The 15855-nt window shown below is 42.6% G+C and overlaps 3 protein-coding genes across 13 annotated transcripts in view; 1 reads left to right on the top strand and 2 right to left on the bottom strand.

Annotated features, from left to right (window-relative positions):
• The first annotated feature begins 82 nt into the window (after positions 1 to 82).
• On the top strand, positions 83 to 4964 carry cltb (clathrin, light chain B). 4 transcript variants are annotated; one of them, XM_067598907.1, is made up of 7 exons: positions 83 to 532; positions 1146 to 1192; positions 1912 to 2029; positions 2274 to 2385; positions 2943 to 2963; positions 3390 to 3443; positions 3846 to 4964. In XM_067598907.1, exons 1-7 carry the CDS (start codon positions 367 to 369, stop codon positions 4015 to 4017), a joined length of 690 nt encoding a protein of 229 aa, XP_067455008.1. In that variant the 5' UTR covers positions 83 to 366; the 3' UTR covers positions 4018 to 4964. The 4 variants fall into 4 exon arrangements, with proteins under 4 accessions (XP_067455008.1, XP_067455009.1, XP_067455010.1 ...); XM_067598908.1 differs by lacking the exon at positions 2943 to 2963 and having other exon boundaries at positions 84 to 532; XM_067598909.1 differs by lacking the exon at positions 3390 to 3443 and having other exon boundaries at positions 85 to 532.
• A 555-nt stretch (positions 4965 to 5519) lies between these two features.
• Positions 5520 to 7209, bottom strand: higd2a (HIG1 hypoxia inducible domain family, member 2A). The gene is made up of 2 exons (XM_067598911.1): positions 6975 to 7209; positions 5520 to 6050 (listed from the first exon to the last, which is right to left on the bottom strand). The coding sequence occupies exons 1-2, from the start codon at positions 7159 to 7161 to the stop codon at positions 5884 to 5886; spliced, it is 354 nt and encodes a 117-aa protein (XP_067455012.1). The 5' UTR covers positions 7162 to 7209; the 3' UTR covers positions 5520 to 5883.
• A 1838-nt stretch (positions 7210 to 9047) lies between these two features.
• The window catches only part of ankhd1 (ankyrin repeat and KH domain containing 1), a 32203-nt gene continuing 25395 nt past the window's right edge, over positions 9048 to 15855 (bottom strand). For all 8 annotated transcript variants that reach the window (XM_067598884.1, XM_067598883.1, XM_067598885.1 and 5 more), the window contains exons 29-39: positions 15630 to 15829; positions 15133 to 15485; positions 14683 to 14835; positions 14376 to 14525; positions 11790 to 13350; positions 11423 to 11612; positions 10954 to 11079; positions 10424 to 10675; positions 10065 to 10249; positions 9809 to 9976; positions 9048 to 9680 (exon numbers count right to left, since the gene is read on the bottom strand). In XM_067598884.1, the coding sequence (XP_067454985.1) occupies positions 9621 to 9680; positions 9809 to 9976; positions 10065 to 10249; positions 10424 to 10675; positions 10954 to 11079; positions 11423 to 11612; positions 11790 to 13350; positions 14376 to 14525; positions 14683 to 14835; positions 15133 to 15485; positions 15630 to 15829 (3398 nt within the window). In that variant the 3' untranslated portion in view covers positions 9048 to 9620. The remainder of the gene's footprint in view (positions 9681 to 9808; positions 9977 to 10064; positions 10250 to 10423; positions 10676 to 10953; positions 11080 to 11422; positions 11613 to 11789; positions 13351 to 14375; positions 14526 to 14682; positions 14836 to 15132; positions 15486 to 15629; positions 15830 to 15855) is intronic.

Below are 15855 nucleotides of genomic sequence, written 5' to 3'. Positions count from 1 at the left end.
GAAATGCATCAGAAGGAGAAGTGTGTAGGCTATGAAATGGCCAGCAGATGGCAGCAAACTGCAACAAATGTTAAATGGTACCTTCAGGGTGCTGCCCTGCTCCATCATCATACTGACTGAACAAGTGGAGAAATCATGAATCATCACTGAGGGCCTGAAGTCGAAGCTTAGATTTTCTACACCCGGTTAACTTCAGTTAATTATTTGCCCGGTTGCTAACACTAGTCTACTCGGCATAGTCTGGTTATTGGAGTGAAGCAGTTAAGTTGTTTTAACGTCGCAAAACCGGTGGCCTAATTTAACGTTAGCCGTCTGTGTGGCGTTAGCTACAAGCTTCAGTTAAACTTGTAAACACTTTTGTGAAAGATGGCTGACAACGGAGCACACCCGGCTGAGGAGGACCCAGCCGCAGCTTTCCTGGCCCAACAGGAGAGTGAGATAGCGGGGATAGAGAACGACGGAGACGGGTTTGGGGCGCTGGAGGGAGCGGACGGCCAACAGCCTCCTGAGCAGCAGCAGGAGACCAACTATGGCAAGTTTGTGACTGAGCTAATGTCAGCTAGAGCTAGCAACCCAACAAGCTAACATGACCACCGGTACTTGTAGCTAACTTACTTAGCAAACAACGGCACTGTCCATGATAACAATGGCATCTCTAGTGTTGACACACTGGGAGCTAGTGTAGTAACTCAGGCCACTTTATATTATCTTACTAGATCATAACAGATAACGTTAAACTCATACAGCTAACTTACGGCGGAGCACACCGACAACAGACGTTAGTGGCTAAACGGCAGCAATTCAACAACACATCATCCTGACGTTGTAACGCTAGAAATGACATACTGTGTTGCGTTTTACTGACACTGGTTGTGGCAATCAAGAATTTTATTTATAGTAATAACCGAGATAACAAGAACCATGTTTACTGATTATAATCTTTTAGAAAACCTGTCCTGTAACAGACAGCTGCCCGGATAACAGCAGTGGCCAAACAGGTGCTGCTGCATTTCTAACTGACTCCGACATAGTGAGTAGTTAGTGAACATAACCCAGGTGAGGAGAAAGGGTGAGAAAAGGTAACTGGGAACACTGCAAGAATCATATATTAAAAATACAGCTTTGTTTTCTTCTGACAATGTTAGACGGTTTCGAGGAGGAGCCTGCCACAGTGAACGGGGATATGTTTCAGGTGAGTTTAACAGACAACCTAAAATGATTAGAAATCATCAGGTAAGTCTTTTGTTCTGTCCCTCTATATGTCTGTGTGTGAGTCTCATTATCTCTCTCTTTCTTAAATATATTTTATTAATTTTCAAAACACATACAATTTAAAAAGAAAACAATCTACAACAAAAAGAAAACACCAAACAGAACAAAAACAAAAAAGTTAATGATGTATTTTGTTCCAGTGGATTAAAGACAAACCCCCAACAGTAACACAGTGGTACAGAGAATTATACAAGGTTTTACCAATGGAAAGCCTCTCTGCTGGCGCATATTTCTTCTAAAAATCTGGCAACCAGTTTTAGTTCATTTACCATATGAGATTTGTGGAGGAGTGGATTAACAAGCCCATCTCATAAAAATTGTATTGTATTGAATTGAAGTTCCCTTTTTCTTCTCTTTTTATGAATTTATCTTCTTTTCTGTCCTCTTTCACTGAAAAGTAGTGGGCTAATACTGGAATGCATTAGATCTCTGTTTTTGTCTTATAGTAGTCTTATAATGGATGTTGTTACATGGCTGTGATTCTTGATTTAGGTGCTGTTTTTTTTTCTATCTCTTTATTTTTATAATGGCATTCTTGTATGTTGACATGTGCTGAACAGATTTACAATCTACAGATTTTTTTTGTTTTTTATTGAAATAGCTTGTTTGTAACCGAGCAAATGTTTTATGTCCTGAAAGGAGTCCAATGGCCCGACAGACAGCTATGCAGCTATCGCCCAGGTTGATATTCAGAGGCAAGAGCCGGAGAGTTTACGCAAGTGGAGGGAGGAGCAGAAGACACGCCTTGAAGCATTGGGTGAGTAATGGTGTCCTCCTCTGGGAATCAGTCACACTGTGTAACACACTTCCTACTTTGTAGACGTAATGAGTCACTCTCTCGTTGTCATTTCGCTACGTATCTTTGTGCAGTTTACCTTTAAGACCAATGATACAGCTGATCTGATTGTGTCACACTTAAAGCTAATAATACGTCAGTTCTTTTCCTAAATTTGATCTTCTTCTGGGGACTCTCTGAATGTGTTGCTCTCTGTCTAACAAAGACTCAGCATCTAAGGCGGCAGAGGCAGAGTGGAGAGAGAAAGCCAAAAAGGAGCTGGAGGACTGGCATGTACACCAGAACGAGCAGATGGAGAAGAACAAGGCCAACAACAGGTTAATGTCTGACATGTCTCCCGTTAACTTACAGAGGAGGAGCAGTTGGTTTAACATCCTGATGTGATCACCATACTGAACTAATTCTATTCAGACTGACAACTCAAGTGTTATAAGTTCCCTTTCATAACATACGTAAACAAGCATTCAGAGTCTTATTGTTATAGTGCATGACAAGTCTATCTGAGACACTCTGAGTCAACAGTATCATCAAGATTTTGTCACATTAGGTGAATTTATACATGGATATTTTGAAAACTGAACCAATGATACTGGCCTTACTGCATCAAGGGATCAAATGTTGGAGAGATATATAACAGCTGCCTGAAATAATAATAATAATAATAATAATAATAATAATAATAATCAGAAATGTGTGTGCCGATCAGATTTTTAGATTTGTAATTTGTATAAAAGCAACCTGCTATGTTAGTGAATGTCTGCTACATAAAGAGGGTCATTTTAGTCCGGTAGCTGTCAGTGTTATACTTAATGCTTTCAAAAACTTTCCTTTTCTTGACCAAGCTAACCCATTCTTCTCTCACACTTTCCAACAGACTCTGTCCAAGTCTGACACGGTATCACTCTGCATCTGTGGCTTTAGATTTTGGCTAATTTCTTCCTCTGTGTCTGTGCAAGCACTGAGAGACGATCCTCTGATGAGATATTAATGTCCAGTTAAACGCCTGGAGGAAAAAAAAAAAAAAAGAAACAGGAAGCTAGCTAGCTAGAAGGAATGCAAACAGAAGAAAGCAAAGCACAGTTTTCATCCACCAAAGCAGTCTGCCTAAAATACAGATGCAGTGTACTACAGCAGTACAGACTGATTGTATTTAGTCTAAAATCATTTAGTTTCATTTCCATCTCACTAGAGCTGTTTCTCAGTTGCTTACATGGTTCCTTTTTGATGCAGACCCTAACTTTTCTTTGCTTGTTGTTTGACACTGAAACTGTTCTCCTTTCTCCTTCTTTTTCCTGCTTTCTTGGTCTTGCCTGCGCACTAGGATTGCTGACAAGGCTTTCTACAAACAGCCCAACTCTGATGTTATAGGCTTTGTGTAGGTTTAGAATTCTTATGCTTTTTAATGTTGTATGCCCTACCCCAAATTATTCTTAGTATATATTCACCTGACGCATGCCCCAACACTAAAAATACTGGTCTGTCTTTGAAGGCCTAAGTTGGGATATTATTTTTTTTTGTATTTGATTGTTACATAAACTTACGGCGGGCTGATAAGATATATATTTTCAATTTGACTCCAACAAGGGTGTGTGATTGGTAGGACAATGCATGGTCTTACTGTGTGTCTTATGCACAGGTGCTATTCATGTGATTGAACTTTTGTGGTTGAGCGTCATGTTTGGCTCAGACGGATTTGCTGTTGTGGAAACTGTTCTGAAACACGTCTCACGATCAGGTCTCATTCACATCTTCCTCTGATCTCCCTCCCCACCTACAGAGCATCAGAGGAGGCTTTCTTGGCCGAGAGCGACGGCGACAGTCCGGGATCGGCATGGGAGAGAGTAGCCCGTCTGTGCGACTTCAATCCGAAAACCAACAAACAGGCAAAGGATGTTTCTCGAATGCGCTCTGTCCTCATCTCTCTCAAACAGACACCTCTAGTTCGCTAGAGGAGCTTTTCAGGGCGAATTTTGTTCTAGAAACATTGCCTTTTTTCAGTTTTAACCTCACGTCGCATCAGAAGAGTTTGTACGCTCCTTTTCCATAAAATACCTGGTATGTTTTATAACCTTTGAAAACTTCCCGCCTTTCCTGTTGCCTGTTATATTGAAATAATATACTTAACCTCACTCTTGTGAGAAGATGAAGGACTGCTCTATTGTTACGACATCATTTAGCTGGTCAGTTTTATCACTGCTACACTTAAGAAAATATTGCTACTGTAAGTTAATCATCTTTCCTTCCCCCTTTTAAATTATGGATCATTAGGTCAACTCTCTTGCATGCCTCTGCCAATATTTTGGATGCACAATTTTTAGTTGTTTTATAAATTTGCATATTTGGTCGACGTCAGCCACTTGCTTATTGAGCACTATTACAGATTAGATTGTAACCACTTATGCCTCTCAACAACGTAGAACCATATACACAAACACTTTGTTGTATTTATAACCCTAATTACGTATTTAAGATAGCTAACGTATTTTTTTCTCTTTCAAAATACATAAGCTTGTGGCCTTTTTGATCTTGCTCTTGCTCCAGTTTTGAGTATTCAGCCAGGTGGATTTCCCTCCCAATTAGGCAAAAATTTCAGCAAAAAGTATTCACAACCAAAGATTTCTGCTGTCATCTAAATTTTCCAGAGTTCGCATGAATTAACGGCTTGTGCGATTTCTTATTTCACTGATTGTGTTGGTACATTTCGTGCAGCATTATTCTGTTACACTTATATGTTTTTAGATTTTTTAAACAGCAATCAACAAGGTGTCAATTTCCACAGTAATGTCTACACATTGTTTCACATGTTGCCTATTTGGACATTATGAAAACTGAAAAAAAAAAAGTGAATGTTAAAAGGGAACTGGAAAATAAAGACAATGGAGTATGATCACCTACACTTGTTTGTCCTTAAATGTTTCCCAGCTTCTGTTGCCAATCATTTTGTCCAGTTGATGTGTGAGGAGATAAAATTGTGTGTACGGCCCAGAGCCGATATCCACCCTTACATATTCTCAGGTGCACATTCCTGAAGGCTGTGCTACTGTGAAATTTAAGGAAGATACCCACAATTTACAGTATTCAAATATTAAAAACACAATATGGAGAGTCCAAGAAGCAAGAACAGATTCACAGGTACACAGTGAATACTGTGTCTCTTTTATTCCATGATAGTGTAACTCTGATTTCTTCGCAGCAATATACCTCAGCCCAGGTAAAATGACTTCACAAAGTCCCATTCTTCAGCTAATGTTTGCAGCTCTTGCTATAGGGTGGACATTGACAGTGGGCCTGTCGGTCTAAAATCTTCCTCCCATTTAGATCTATTCACCCAGGCCATTAATATAAAAACTTCACATGAAACTTATCCAGTGATTTTTCTAAATAACCTTTTAAAGTTGCACACTAAATACAATACTTGATGTTTCATCTGAGATACATACAGCACACACAGTTTAAAATTAAATTTTATATCTGAAGACACAGATGTGTTACACAGTGACAATACATGGGATGTATTGGAAATGAAACCCTTCAGAAGGGCACGGAGCAAGAGATATAAATCACATTTATGCCTTAAAACTATTACAGCACAAATTGTCAAATACAGCTCGCTCACTCGCTCTGCTAACGAGCAGCTTACACTCTGTTCTTCCATCGTGCTAGCCTGAAGCTAAATATTTTATCATCATGACTCATTTTCCAAACAATAAATAGTGTTGGCCTTAACGTAGGTGTCTGAACAATGTTGGAAATGTATAATACATTATTCAGTTCGTCCATTCATTGGGTGGCAGTGGTGTGGGAGTGGTCCTTCTTCACTGCTTGGGTTTTAGAGCTGTCGCCAAGACACCAAAAATGATAGCAACCACGGTGAAACCTTGAGCAAAGATTCGGCCCCTCATCAACAGCTGGGACTGTCTGGTTTTCCCTTGATGGAAGGCACGGAGACCATAAATCAGCGCTCCTGCTGTTCCCACACAACCTGGAAAACAAGTAAACACAACATCTAATGTCAGTGTTTAAATATGGGAAGATGACGGCCTAACATGCTCTAACACTGAGGGTCTGTTCCCTTCAAACGCATATAAAAACCCTGGTGGTATCTATCTAGACATGCTGAGATTTTGGGATACTGTGGCCACCATTCATCACACAACACAATGGATGGAAATTTAATCTTGTGTGCAGTGCTTTAAACATTGAAAAATGTTTTTCTTTACAAAACAACTTTTTCTTTACAGGCTCACAACTGTCAGCAGTTTCAATTTCCATGAAGAAATAGCCTCAATGATAATATTGAAACTGAAGTTTAACAGACCTGTGTCATAGCAGATTAGTCAAATACAGGTGCAACTAATAACATTAATTGCTGGAACAGAACAGGGCAGTCATTGATGTTATTAAGTAGAGCTGTGCTTTTCCTACTATGACAAATGTCTGCTGTCAGAAGGAATATGAATTTAATTAGGGAACTAAAGTCACAGAAGAAGTCTGGGAACCACTGCTCTAAAATAAACTGCAGAGAAACCAAGTGTATAAATTAAACGAGATGTGCAACATATCTCTCAAAAGCTCAATATATACAACGTTAGAAAATGCTTTTTTTGGTCATTTGTATAAACTGACCCTTGAAAAATGTCACTCAGGGCACCGTTTTTCTACCGAGTTTTCGAACAAAGGGTCAAGCAGACACGAAAACAATAATAATATGGCTGCTATTAACTAAAATGTAAGCAAGTTGTCCATTAACAACACGAATGCTTTCTAGCTGTGACATACAAACTGGAGAATACATTTTTCTTTAAGCTAACTTGGTAACAAACAATTCCTCGGGTAGTATGAATGAAGAGTTATTGCTGCTTGTATAACTTGACTGTGCTGCTGCCCGCAGACTTGTGTAACTCACCTATTGGGACGAACGGGTTCTCCTTGGTCTTTCTCTTGAATTTCTCACTGAGGGTCTCATCTTTAAACCTCGGTGAAGGGTTGAATCCCTCGATAATCGGAGGCTGAGAAAAATCAAACGGGACAGCTGCTGACGGCGGTGTTTTAGGTGTTTGCTTTGGGTCCGCTGGTGTTGTAGCTGCCGCCATGCTTACCTTGGACTGCAAAAATCACATGAACCCAGGAAGTAATGAACTACACTTCCGTTATACTTCATAATAGAGGTGATTGTATTTAAAGGACCAGTGTGTAAGATTTAGGGGGATCAATTGGCAGAAATGAAACACAATATTCAGAAGTATGTTTTAATTAGTGTATAATCCCATGGGAATAAGAATCGTTGTGTTTTCGTCATTTTGGAATGAGCCCTTTATATCTACATAGTGAGCGGGTCGCGATATTTTTTTTCCTAGGATGGCGAAGTCATGACCCGCCCAACTCTGCCTCTGATTGGCTCACCCAGATATTCTTACCCTAACCCTAACCAATCACACTCCTCATGCCTAAACCTAACCAACCCAACGAACGAAGGCAACGAGTACTAGCCAATCAAAGGCAGAGTAGGGCGGGTCATGACCTCATCACCCTAGGGAAAAAAATGGTTTGATGCATATTCAGTTGGTTGCAATCTGCAACCTCACCGCTAGATGCCACTAAATCCTACACACTGGTCCCATAAGGAATGAAAGGTACCAGTGTCATTGACTTTAATGTACCCCCCTTTTGACCTCTGTCGTCTGTTATGTATGTGTTGTGCTAAACAATTAATAAGCTTTTCTCAAACTTTAAAAAGGTGAAATTATATATGTTGTTTCCAAAATGTCAGTGTTGATTAAGGTGTGCTGCTCTACACATTTACAATATGGTTCCACAATAGTGAAACAGCTAGGGATATTGCCATTTCAAAGGCAGGGAAGGGGAACCATATGAATGGTCATTTATTCTTGAATAAATACCAAATCACTATACCTGTACATGAACTGTTCTTCCAAATGAGAACTAACTACATTCTACATATAATGTAAGCATTATTTTGTATGAACTTTATGGTGTCCTCACTATCTCCACTATTTTTGTCCATCACTTTTACCACTAAGCGGAGTATTGTGTAAAGCGGATGTTTTCAATGTGGGAGGTGAGCCTCTCCAGGGGGGCTCCAAACAGTTTCAGGGGAGGCTCAGTGAATTGAGGTGAAAAAATATTACATTAATTAAAAGGAGATCACGTAGAATAGCCTGAATGTGTGTGATTTGGTCAGAGATAGTTCAGAGATACAGTAATTTTGGGGAATTTTACTGTTCTTCCCACATTCCCAGAGTCAGAAACTAATAAATGTCTTCAGACTTTTTAAATGTATTTGGTTTAGTCTGATGTTATACAGCAGTATTAGGTTATCTTGGCTCAAATGTTGAGGGTCTATGGGATCAAATAACAATAACGATCCCATAGGCATCCAGGAACTGTGCAAAACTAAGCAGGTAAACTAAGAAGGGGGTCAGGGGTCCCCTTTTTCCAAGCTTTGTTTGAGGGGAGGCCCACAGTCTCATATTTTGAAAACCCCTGGTGTAAAGTTTAATGTGCCAGTCACCATTGAATCTCAAATATAGCATGCAGAGTTGTGTCATTTTGGTTGGAAACATGTTTTTCTCAAATTCACCCCCAATAAGAAAGAACATTTGCTGTACTGTGTATATGAAGCACCTCCTTTAGCTTTTGTATTTGGTCTTAAGTCAAATTTCACCAACACATGTATCCTGTTCAATGACACCCTCCAGCTTTGTCATTGTCGATTAAAAATAAACCAAAAAAAAGATGGTTCTCTAAGGTCAATTTGAAACCATAGAGACAGGTCTCAAGATTGCACAAGGACTCTGGCTGTGAAGATGACAATTACGAGATGACGCCCAGAGGAGCCAGAAATACACATAAAATCATTAAATCAACTTTGTACTTGTTCTTGATGTCTGTTGAAGGCTTAGATAAATGTTCGATCCAAACACGACAACAAAGAACTGTGTTTCACAAAACACACAAATACTTTTCAATCTTTTTATTGAATATTAAGGTAAATATTTCACATTAATACAGGCTACATAAAGTAGAGCCACTATACGACATGAAATTTACTCTCATTTTAACCCTTTTTAGTATGTAAACAATTATACATGTATTTACCACTCTAAAAGGTTCTGATTTCTCTTTCTCTTTAGGTAATCATCATCTAGTTCTGGGCCAAGTTTAAATAGCTACTTCATGTTGAGCCCCCTGCAGCCCAAGAACGGTGTATGTGGGTTTAAGTCAAAATCGCTAAACTACGCAGAGAATGGATCCTGTTGAACAGGTGATCGCGCATGTTTGTTTGCATCATTGGGACACTGATAACAGCTCTCGCCCAGTTTCCTCTTTCCTTGTTTTGAGATAGGCACATCAAAGAATGGTGTCGACTTCCAATTCTTCAACCCCTGCTCTGCACTCTCAGGTCTCTACTAAAGTTAACATGTTGTACTTTTTCTTTTTTTCTTTGTCTTAATCGGTCATATTTGTCAGTTGGTATGTCATGTTTGCGCTGTGGGTCATGCTGTGTGCGTTTGATTGCTGTGGACGCCGTCTAGTTGACGTGGTTCAGGTGCACATTGCCCACATGAGGTGCCCAGGTACCAGGCCACACCTGAAGGAGGAGAGAGGAGCAAGATGTGTTAAAACAAATCAAGTCAAATATTATATCTGACTGTTATATATAATATATAGTTAAACTCTAAGCATATGATTGGACAATATAATAAAAGAGGACATTACCTGCTGTTGTGGGTCTGAGTTATCTGCATTGTTTGGGACCACTTTGATAATGGGGCTCCATGCGGGGTCACCTGCGTGCAAACCATTGTACATCGGTCCCCCCGGTCCCTCTGCCATGGGAGGATGAGGGGGCATCATGGTTCCTCCATACATTGACATAGGCATTCCCTGTACAGACAATGACAGAAAACTGGTTATAAAGAGCACATAATAGGTACGGGGTTAAATCTTGTACACAGCTATGGCTTTGTGTTACCTTTGGGAAGTCCATGTAACTGTTGGGCATATGCTGCGGCTGGTGGTAGTTGTTAGCAGGGTTTGCGATGCCTGTGTCGTCCTGCTCCATGGGCTGGTGCTGAGAGAAGGCTGACTGCTCTGCCTGCAGCTGAGGATGCATCATGTGGCTGCTCATCAGTGGCTGGGACCAACCAGACATGGCCTCTGCATGAAGACACACAAGAGGTTATAGCCTCATCAATGGATATAAAAGTAGCAGATTGAGATGAGTGGTTGAAGTCATGTTTAAATTGCACTTATTAAATCCCTGTTGATGCTATTTTATCGATAGTATCAATTTTAATAAACAAAAACAAAATGCCAAAACAAAGTTCTCACCTGAAGCACTGCCAACACCAAATGACCATATGCCTCCCTGTCCAACAGATGCCGTGTAGCTGGTGGTGAGGAGAGGTGGGTTGACTGAACCCGTCTGCCTGATCCTTGCCAGCCGCTCTGTGCCGATGGGTGGGGGAACCTTCCGGTCCTGCTGCGAGGAGCTGCCTGGCTTAGGCTGGGGAGGCGGGGCCACGGCTGAAGTGGAAAGGGTGGAGGATGACACTGTAGAGGGAGGCGGTACAGGAGACTCACCTGGTAGAGAAGAGACAGTATAGGAGGAATAGCGTGAGCAGTGGATCAGATTTCTCAAAACATTCATTTGCACAGTGCCTTAAAAATTGCACATTGCTTTACAAAACAAGAATGAGAGCAGATATGTCAAACATGGATTGAAGGGTTTCAGAAGACAAAAAACAATGTGAAAAGAAGTGTTAGAAAAATGCTACTCTACATAAAATATGTTAATGATAATTTCAGTCTGAAAAGTTGGAAGAAAATCACAACAAAACAAAAGGTTTTGTGGCTAATACCTGATGTGGATGCACTCCAGGGATGAGGGGAAAAGTGCTGTCTGCTGAATGAGGGCGTGCCAACTGCTGTATGACCGTGCAGATACACTGGACTGCCAGAGATACTGGTGGCATAGCTGGTCAACGCTGTGGGTGGAAACAATTGAAGAGAGAGTTCAATATAAAGCAGATAAAGCAAACTGTGCCTCAAAAAACTTTACCGTGCAAGTAAATACAAGGCTGTATGTCGAGGCATTTTGTTTGATTATGCCAGACTTACTGTAGATGTCCTGTACTGTAGACTCTGTCTAAAGTTGTATTTCAGTTTTACTTTTTTCACACACATTTGATTTTATTATAACTTGTTGCATATATTCTTTCACACTACCTGCCTTTTTTAGAATACTTTAACTACAGTCTATTTAATGTTGGGGTTAAATAAATAAACAAAATAATCATGTATAAACTAAAAAAAGGAAATCAGTCGTACCGATGGGGCTGTTGACCATCCTCTGGGAGGCAGAACGGTAGCCAGGGGCTTTGGAACTGTCTGGAGGAGGTGGGGGCATCATATTCTCCATCTGGCCCATACTCATGTAGGCTGGTGGGGCTGAGTACGACTGCTCTGGGGGCGAGCGAGCAGGCAGATGGCATGCACCCCACACCTGATTATTTCCCACCTGCAAGGTGAGCACAATTGACAGCGACCAAATGATGAGTGATGTGTGTAAACATACTTGCACATAGTGTCCCCTTGATTTTCCTAGCATGACTTATGCATAATATGGTGACTGCAGCTCAAAATCTAAATGTGATGTCAGGCCCATCTTTACATTGTAGAGGTCACTTCATCTCACCTGGTTATTATTATCAAAGATGCTGCTGAAATTGAAGAGGCCTGCAGGACCGAAGTTGGGGGGTATCTGCTGAGGCTTGCCTGCATTGGCCACATGCTGCATCTGGGAACCGTTCATCATCCCCAGGTTAGCAGAGACCTGAAGGGAGCCCTGAGCCTGGGCTTGAGCTTGGGCTTGGGCCTGTGGAGGCAAACTTGTGGGCTGAGACGTCTGGTTTTGGGTCTGTTTAGGGGGTTCTTGCTGAGCGTTGAAGGGCACAAACATAGATTGTTGTTGTGTCTGCTGCTGCTGTTGCTGCTCAGGAAGGGAATAGTAAGGCCCTGGTGGCTGCATACGATGGGAGACTCTGGGCGCTGGGGCTGAGAAGTGGGGTACAGTGTTGTTGGGGTGTGCAACATTGTGTGAGAGGACAGGAGGAGGTACTGAGGGGAGATGGGTGCTGGGCTGCGGGTTGAGGAGGGGTGGTGGTGCCTCTGTGGACGGTACAGAGGAGGGAGGGGGAGGTAACTGCTGCCGTGGCTCTGGTTTGGGAGGTAAAGCCATGGCAGGGGCAGTGAAACCCACAGAGTTGATGCTCTCACTGACAGAAGCAGGCTGATTCTCTACAGGTAGAGAGGGCTTGTCTTTTCCAGGAGGGGCAACGGCAGTGGGCTCCGTTTTAGTTGGCTGGAGGGGGGGCTGTGAGATGGGTCCGACTGAGTGCTGAAGGGCATTAGCGGTGGTTGTAGTGGAACTGTGATGTGCAGGGGACCCTGTGCCTCGTACTGCATTGCTGCCACTAGTAGCAGTGGCAGCAACAGACACAGGGGTGACACCGGCGGGCTTGGGGTCAGGGGCGAAGAGCTGTTTTCTGACGGAGGAAGGGGTGGGGACACTCGGCTGGGGATTGTATGGGGTGGGATTAGGGGTATGAGGCGAGGCTGCTGCTGACGATGTATTAGGAGCACTGGTGGTGGTGGTGTTGGTGGTCGTGACTGGGGCTCCTGAGCTGGCTGTGTTGCTGTGCTCACTTTGGGTCGAGTTGGACCTGGCCTGGCCTGCAGTGCTGTTGGTTCCTCCGTTGTGTTTGGGGGAGCTGCTAGCACTGCCAGGGCTCACAGGTCGCACAGGGAAGGGTCCCCAGGTGCTGGCGGCAGGAGAGAAGGTGCCACCAAACTGGGCCATGGGTAGACGAGGGTGTCTGATCTGGTGCATGGTCTGAGCAGCCAGTAAAGCCAGCTGGGGGTGGGCGTACGCCAGAGGCAGAGATACTGGGAAAGGCTGTCTGACGTTTGATGACAACCCCTTCCCAATCTTTCCCCCTGCCTGAGAGGAGGACGAAGACGAGGATGAAGAGGGCTGGAACGAGACGCCTGTTGAGGTGACCAACGAGCTCAGGGCCTTTGGCCCAGTGGTTGAACCGCTGGTGGCCCCTGTGGTGCTGGGGAAGGAAGTTGCGGTCGTTTTAGAGCCTGGGGCTCTAATGTGATTCCGGGGGATCAGATCCTCAAGCTCTTTGGCTGGGTCTTGGATTAGAGCGTTGATCAGCTGGACTGCATACCTTGTAGACTCTGTGCCTCCTCTGCAATAACAAAGGACACTTTGTTCAGAAGACTATAACCTTTTGTTAAAAAGTGTAACAAATCAAAAGTGATGACATAATTAACTCCCATGAAGTTTTATGACAGACCAAAGTGCCCCCTCCGGGACCTAATGGTTGAAATTTGAAATTGCTATTCAGCGTTTCTCAAAGTAATTTTGTAAAAACTACACATAGCACAACCAAAAAAAAGTTAGTGATGAAGTTTGAGTATGGTCCCTTTTCTGGTCCTCAGTTTTGGTTAGGTTGCACTGCAGTTAAAAGCTTTTACTTGATCAAAAGCCAGTTTCTCCAGTGGACTGTAGCAGATGCAGATATTAAACCTGCTGCTGGTGTCTACAGTTTTAGCTCTTCTATCACTGGTGCATCATTGTTCTCATGCAATGAGCCTGTTTCTAGTTTCTTAGCGCACTGGCAACAGCAAAAATGTGTGTTTACTGTTTTTACCATTACAATGTGGACCAACATGCAGGCACCACATCCACCATGCTGAGACCAGAATTTTTTTTTTTTGGTCATACCAGTGTGACTGGAATCCAGCTGGCCTGATCAACATTTGATTTAAGTCTGCTGTGTATGTGGAACTGAGTCTACCTCCTCTATCTACCATATTTGTAATGAAAGAGACAAAATTTTCTGTGTGAAAATTTTAACCAAACCTTACAGGCCTTAAGAGTGCTGATCACTTTATTTATGCAGATTTGTTTATATTTTCTTCAGTTTTAGTATATATGATACTGATATGGTGATGACTCTGACATCAGATTTACTGCCAAAAAGAGTTATCTAATTATAATGAGATATTAAGAGGATAAAAAGTATTATTTCCTGAATTCTATTTATATCGAACCTAGTGTCCAGACATTTTAAACCAAGTTGTTAAGACTGTTGCATTGTGGGAATGAATGACATGATCCAAAAGGGACTGACATGTTTTATGAATCTAACCATCTGTTATTCTCCAGCTGCAGTGGTGTTTACAGACCACCAGAGGGCATCAATTTTACCTTATGGTGATCATCCTCTCCCCGTTCTTGTCCTTCTGTTTGTCCACGTCGATGTGAGCTCCAGTCACGTCCTGGATGGCTGTGATGTTGCAGCCTCCTCGGCCCATGATCCTGGACACAACGGAGGCTGGCACAGACAGCTTCTTTGATCTTCAAAAGAAGCAGTGAAATGTCATTTTATGTCCCCGCAAAGACAAATGCAGATTTATTAGCTGTGTATGTAAGCTATGCATATGTTCAGGATGTATACAATAAACTAAAACAATTTCCATGTAGACATTTTAAAATGATTAATTGAACCACTGACCTCCTGACCACCTCCTTCCAACCTTCTTCTCTCTTCTGGCCTCTCTTGGGGCTTGTGAGGCTGAGCTTACTGTTGGGTGAAGTGACGGGAAGAGCCATGGTCTTGAATGGAGAGGGCAGGGAGTTGGAGGTTGAGTCGCTCGTGTCCAGAGCTCTGTAACAAAACCGGCAAAGCTTACGTTAAATTGGATCACGAGAATGAAGATAAAATCTGGTTATGTCATGTTGGTTGACACCTGAATTACATTTTGAAATAAGCTAGCAGTTGACATGAAAATATGTCTGCAAATTTAACAAAATTTACTGCCAATAGTCCACCCATAAAAAACATTTTTAAAGCTCTGCTTGTTCTACCTAAGTGTGCAGCTACACACACACACACACACACACACACACACACACACAGAGACATTTCACATGACATATATGTTCTGCTCCATCGGGGACTCACTTTTGCGTTGGTTTTGAGATGGAGACTGTGACTTTGTTGTCCACCTTGCCTTCAGTCAGAGGCTGAGGACAGTGTCTTTTCTCTGGGCCAGGCAGATGGGCCTGGGCCGCTCCTGAAGAGGGGACTGAAGAAGAGGAGGAGGAGGAAGAGGAGGAGGAGGAGGAGGCGGATGAGGTGAGGTCAGGGAGGTAGTTGAGCTCCTGACTCTTGCCCCCGCTGCTGCTGCTCTCACTGGCACAGTCGGTGCTATCCAAGGGGTCGGAATCGCTGTTACCACCAGTCACTCCCCCGCCCCCACCCCGTGGCTCACCATGGATCTTGTTCTTGTCAGCCTTGTGCTGTGCTAGTGCAACCTAACAAAAAAGAAGCATAGACAGGTGTAAACATAATGAGCTTTCTTCATAGATAAAAAGTACATCTAGTCTGGATATGAAATCTTTGCACATTGTGAATCACCAAAGACAAACACTACACCCCTCAAAAGAATTAGTGCTCACCTGCGGATCCTGTAATATGATGGGTTCATTAGGCGAAGAGTCCTTGGTCTTGTTCTTTTTGTTCTTGCGATTGGTGCTTGGGGTAGTGGCCACGCTTGCTCGCTTCTTACCAAAAGCTGTAGTGAAAGTGGTGGAAGTGGCAGATATACCAATGGTGGTGGTGGTAGTTGCACTGGGAGGCTCGATAGGAACCTCTGATTCTGAGGAGGGGAAAAAATAAGTTGAA

This window comes from Thunnus thynnus, chromosome 9 (genome assembly GCF_963924715.1).
Source record: "Thunnus thynnus chromosome 9, fThuThy2.1, whole genome shotgun sequence".
Lineage (NCBI taxonomy): Eukaryota > Metazoa > Chordata > Actinopteri > Scombriformes > Scombridae > Thunnus > Thunnus thynnus.
Note: the sequence above shows the minus strand (reverse complement) of the source record. Positions and strands in the feature narration are given on the sequence as shown.

Bases quoted from the DNA above. Each gene is read 5' to 3' on its own strand.
- higd2a (XM_067598911.1), bottom strand. From the start codon at position 7,161: ATGGCGGCAGCTACAACACCAGCGGACCCAAAGCAAACACCTAAAACA. The intron at 6,051-6,974 runs GTGAGTTACACA...CTTGTTTTCCAG, and splicing joins GAACCCGTTCGTCCCAATAG to GTTGTGTGGGAACAGCAGGA.
- cltb (XM_067598907.1), top strand. From the start codon at position 367: ATGGCTGACAACGGAGCACACCCGGCTGAGGAGGACCCAGCCGCAGCT. The intron at 1,193-1,911 runs GTGAGTTTAACA...ATGTCCTGAAAG, and splicing joins TGAACGGGGATATGTTTCAG to GAGTCCAATGGCCCGACAGA. The intron at 2,386-2,942 runs GTTAATGTCTGA...ACTTTCCAACAG, and splicing joins AAGAACAAGGCCAACAACAG to ACTCTGTCCAAGTCTGACAC.